The 6,000-nt window shown below is 27.5% G+C and overlaps 1 protein-coding gene across 1 annotated transcript in view; it reads left to right on the forward strand.

Moving 5' to 3' along the window:
• The first annotated feature begins 417 nt into the window (after positions 1-417).
• Positions 418-6,000, forward strand: part of LOC106681104 (uncharacterized) — a 10,539-nt gene continuing 4,956 nt past the window's right edge. Inside the window, exons 1-2 of the mRNA XM_014421261.2 lie at positions 418-655; positions 4,810-4,997. Of these exons, the coding sequence (XP_014276747.1) occupies positions 536-655; positions 4,810-4,997 (308 nt within the window). The 5' untranslated portion in view covers positions 418-535. The remainder of the gene's footprint in view (positions 656-4,809; positions 4,998-6,000) is intronic.

Genomic DNA, 6,000 nt, shown 5'->3' on the forward strand with positions numbered 1-6,000 from the left:
AAGATAAATGTAATAAACAATTTTATTTTACATTTAACTAGCTTAATTAGTATGGTTCCTAAGATAAAGAATTTCTACAGTAAATTCACTAACTACTTATTGTGCAGTACATTGTTTTTACTGTACCTCGAGAACTATTTAATGTAAGTTCTACTTGGGCTCATATTTTAGTAAACTTACTTTGCTTTAAACGATAATCTATTAGATTTTCTAGTAGTGTTTGTAGCTTTAACGATATGGAGCCCAGAATGAAAAAAATATTTATATATAATAACTAAACTTGGCAGATTCATAAATTTCGACTTGATTACTTATACTAACGATTTTCTAATCATTCTATACATTGTTTTATTCATTGGTTGTTATATGATTTTTCTGCTTAGCCCAGATGAAGGCTATTGTTTAGTTACAATTATTTAGATCTTTAAAGTTAGAACCTGGCTTAAGGTGAGACCTCGAAGTAGGCTAACGGACTTCTAATTAACAATGAATTTCTAAACAGACCGTAAGATTTCCATGGACAGTCTCTCGTTAAATGATGCCTGGTAACAAGTTATTCCTATCAGCATTGTTCCTTCTCTCCTTATTTCTCGGATGTTTTGCGAAAGAAGACGGTAGGTATCTTGTCTACACCAGCGGTGGAGGAGTTTTCAAGGTAATAGAAAAATATTTCATACTTATTGTATATGTCCTAAAAACATATCTATATATCTTATTATTAGGTAAAACTGTTAAAGTTTAATATTTAAATATTTTATGAATATTGTATATCTAATTTATGTTATTTTACATATTTATATGTAATTATTTTATTTTTATTTAAAATAAATAATTTAATTTCTATCCATTTTAGTCTCAAAACCTTTTATTTTTCTTATAAGTCCGACGTTTCGTTATTATGGAAACAGGATTTTGTGATATAAAAAGAATAATGAAGATAAATGATAATGTAAACTAATCAGAAAATAATCAGGGAATGACATAAAAATAGTAATATAAGAGAGAGTAAGAAGAAGTAGAGAGAATAAAAATACGAGTTAAATCGGATTGTAAACAGAGATCTCTCAAATAAGTTACTGAATTGACAGTAGAGGTAAATTAAAAAATGAAGAAGGAACAGAGAGGTAGAGGGAAATACGAAAATTGGTGGAGTATAAATATTTCTTATAAATAACTCAAGAAGCCAAAATAGAGTAAAATAATTGTAGTGAAATAAAATAAAAGTAAAATTTAATTTATAATCTTAACACTTTCTTGAGACTGGTAAATTTTTTTAAAATAAATAATTTAACTTCTATCCAATTTAGTCTCAAAACCTTTTATTTTTCCAATCCGGCCATCCTCAGAGACAATCTTAATACAATTTTGAATTTATATAATTTAAAAACTCCATGCAATCATAACACTGCTGTGATAAAGTTTTTAAAGAATAGTGACTGTAATTAATGATTTTAATTTTGGTTTTAAGTGAATATTGACTAATTAGAAATTGTTGTTTTGACCTGGGCAGAATAGCCTGCATGAGGTTTTTAAATTATATGAATTCAAAATTGTATTAAGATTGTCCTTGAGGATGGCCGGATTGGCCGAAACGTCGGACTTATAAGGAAAATAAAATGTTTTGAGACTAAAATGAATAGAAATTAAATTATTTATTTTAAAACATTTTACCATTTCTAATTAGTCAATATTCAATTAAAACTAAAATCATTAATCACAGTCACTATTCCTTAAAAACTTTATCACAGCATTGTTATGATACATGGCCTGCTTGGAGTTTTTAAATTATATAAATTCAAAATTGTATTAAGATTGTCCGTGAGGATGGCCGGATTGGCCGAAACGTCGCATAAAATGGATAGAAATTAAATTATTTATTTTTAAAAAATGTACCAGTCTCAAGAAAGTGTTAAGATTATAAATTAAATTTTATTTTTATTTTATTTCACTACAATTATTTTACTCTATTTTGGATTCCTGAGTTATTTATAAGAAATATTTATACACAAGCCAATTTTCGTATTTCCCTCTACCTCTCTGTTCCTTCTTCATTTTATAATTTACTTCTACTGTCTACAGTAACTTACTTGAGAGATCTCTGTTTACAATCCCACTTAACACGTATTTTTATTTTCTCTTCTTCTTCTTCTTCTCTCTTATATTACCATTTTTATGTCATTCTCTGATTATTTTCTGATTATTCTTTTTATATTACAAAATCCTGTTTTCATAATAATAAAATAAACTCTTATCATTCTGATTTCTACCTGTTATCCATCCCACATTCTTCATTCTACATTATATATTTATTCATTTCAAATATTTTGAGGTTAATGACTTCCATTTTTGAATGAATTATTTATTAATTATTCATGACATTGTACAACGTTTCGGGACCACTGTCCCATATTCATGCACTTTAAAACCTACAACAATAATGAAACTAACATAACACCAATCTTCATCCTTATATATTTTAATTTATACAATAATATTCACCTCATGATTTCATATGGGAAATCATGTCAACCATTTGTGCATCTTCACTTCTCTCTGGCACAGCCATCATTCTACATTTCTTGCTACCTCTTTGGACCATATCTCATGTACAGTGTGCTGTTTGGTTACCTCCCTGTTTTTTATAACTCCTTTTTGTATTTAACATTAACTTGGTGATTTTTTTATTTTTTACATAATCCTCTTTATTTGATCTGATTTTTATGTTTTTATTTTAATTCTATTTATAATGTCTGTGTAATGTGTATTTAAGTGTTTAGTGTCAGTTTTATAGTTTACTGTGTTTTGTATATTTTTTGTTATTTATATAGCTTTTAGAAATCTTCTGTTTTTTTTTATTTTGTGCTGTATCTATTATTTTGGAAATAACAATTTAAAAACAGTTAAAATGTGTGAATCGCTAAATTAGTGTTGTTTGTTTGTGTTTAATTGACATCATATAACTACAAATAACTACTATTAAAATTTATTCCTGTATCTATATTAATCAAAATATATATGATTGTGTTTTTGAATTTTCTACCAATAATATAAACATTATTTCAAATGTTTTCTTCTGTGTCATCAAATACCCTATTGTGGTAGATTTTTTCCTTATAATAAAATGAAGACATATTTATGTTTTTTGCTTTATGTTTATATTATACCGATTATATTTTAAAAAAGGTTACTATAATTTTAATAATGTTAATTTCAATATGATAACATAATGTTTTTGTAAAGTGAATAATAATATAGAATATAAGTTTATTTATTTATTATAACACAAATTTTTAAAAAAAAATTATAATTCAGATTTATGAGCTGATAGTTCTTGACTGTGGTTGGATTTAAAAATGAACAATATGGTGTCTGAAGCTTTATCAAATTCATAATTAAATGAAGTTTTAGTAGTGCTTGTTTTACCCAAAATACCTACATTTATGAATTATATATACATCATAGTGCTTGAGCTCAAAAAGGAGAAAAAAATCAGTTAATTCTACTCAATTTTGCTTTACTTTAATGAAAACTCTGAATAATTACAAGCCAAGTTGATGAGTCTGCCAAGTATAGTTAGCGAGAAAAAAAAATATTTTTTCATTCGGAGCTACATATAGTTAAAACTATCTACAACACTAGAAACCTAATAGAACATAATTTAAAGTAGAGTAAATTTACTAAAACGTGGTGTATAATAGAGCTGTTTACTATAAATCGCTTATGAGATTTTTTTAAAAGGAATAGTTAATAAAAATTGAACTGAAAAATAAGTAGTAACTAAATTAACTGTTGGAAATTTTATCTAAGGAACCATGAGAGGTACAGATGTCTTTTAGCACTCAAATTAAAGCTAGTTTAATTTGCTATAAAGTGGTTTATGACGTTTATTTTCGTAGGAGAAGTTATTTGCTAAAAGCAATTGATTTATAGACGTTCGGACGAAATTGTATATGCAAATATAAGAAAAACGTTATGTACTACTTAATAGTTAATTATATTATATTTAACATGATTGCTAGCAGATATCTGTACGTCCAATGGTTCTACAGATATAGCTTTTCATGAATCAAAAATATGTCAACTGGTGAATTTATTTTGTCAAATATCATCAAAAGTACTACTCCAACGAAGATGGACGTTATAAACAATATTATATTACATTACATATTTTAGCTAACTTATGCTACTTTAAATGATGCCATATTAGCTTTTCTAGTGTTGCAGGTAGTTTCAAATTTATGGAACAACTATAAATCAATTTATTTTAGCATATATCATGAAAACTACTATTCCTATGAAGGTAAAGGTCATAAACTTTTTTATAGTCCATTATACTAGCTTTAATTTGAGTGCTAATAGACATCTGTACGTCACATAGTTCCTGAGATATAGATTTCTCAAAATAAATTAACTATCTACTAATCTTTCAGTAGATTTTTAAGAAATTTTCGATTTTCAAAAAGCTATATCTCGAGAACTATTGGACGTAAATAGGTTTTTTAAGGATAATATTTCAGCAAATTTACTCTTCTTTTAATAATGAGCTCTTAGCTTTTCTATTGGTGTTGGTAGTTTTAAAGATATAGAGCTCCGAATGAAAAATTAGTGTTTTTTAAGGTTTTGAAACAGTCGCCATTTTTTATTCCCCCTATCTATACTTGGCAGACTCATCAATTTTGACTATTGATTATACATAGTTTTCATTAAAGTAATAAAAAATTGCATTGAAATAACTGCGTTTTTTCCACCGGACTCTTGTAGTATTATACCGTCGTATCGTTTGACAGTTTTAAAATTCTTCGTTTCCAGTTCATCGTCGGGTTCGCTGTTCCAGTTCCAGTGCCGATGAGCTTGATATTTGCTCACAATTTCCAGTTCCAATACCAGGCCATCGACAACGCAACGGAGTGGACTTACCTAATGCAGCAAGGAATCCTAAGAAGCCTCTCTTTGAATAGGCTCCAGTTGTTCAGTCACCTCCATGCGTTATCCTCAAGGTAAACCTGTTGTCTGCTTACATCAGTGTATTCTTATCTAATAGTATAACACAGAGTTGGGCAAATATTATTCGAATGACGAGAGACGAATACTTTTTTATTCGTGAATTTTCTACTCGAATAATCAATTATTCCGGCAAAACAATTCGAATAACCATTTGAATACTTTTATATTTGTCCATTTTATAGAAAAATAATCTCTTATTCGAAAAAATTAAATGATTAACAATCCGAATACGTTTGTATTTGTACAATGACATTTTTTGTCTTACAGCTATACATAGATATATTTTATGATCGCGTATAGATTAATTTTAACTTTTCCGATTGCTAACATATAATGGTTCTTTTTTATGTTTTGGGATATGTAGAATACGAAAATACTATCGATTTATTTTCATATTCTACATATCTCAAAACATTAAGGGACCCTAATATGTTGGAAATCAAGAAAGTTAAAATGAATCGATAGGAAAATTTCAAATCGATAGCATTTTCATATTCTGCATATCTCATGACATATAAAGGGATCCTAACATGTTAGAAATCAAGACAGTTAAAATAAATCGATACGCGCGATCTTAAAATTGATAGTATTTTCATATTCTGCATATCTCAAAACATATAAAGTGATCCTAACAAGTTCGGGATCAAGAAAGTTAAAATCAATCGTAACGCGATAATTAAATCTATACGCGATCATAAAATCAATAGAATTTTCATTTTTGGCATATATTGAAACATATAAAGAGACCATAACATGTTAAAAATCAGAAAAGTTCATATAAATCGATAAGCGATCACAAAATCGATATCATTTTCATATTCTGCATTCCTCAAAACGTATAGGGTGTTTTTTTAAGCCCGATAGAACTTGAAATTGTAAAAAATAACACAAAAAATTAAACTGTAATCAAAATTTTTTTTTTATTCGAAAGATCAATACGTGACATTAACATTTGAAAATGATTTCGGGCATATGGGCACCGCGGCTGTTCTTGAC

Source organism: Halyomorpha halys, unplaced genomic scaffold (assembly GCF_000696795.3).
Source record: "Halyomorpha halys isolate HHAL.00 unplaced genomic scaffold, Hhal_1.1 Scaffold309.1, whole genome shotgun sequence".
In the NCBI taxonomy this organism is placed as follows: Eukaryota; Metazoa; Arthropoda; class Insecta; order Hemiptera; family Pentatomidae; genus Halyomorpha; species Halyomorpha halys.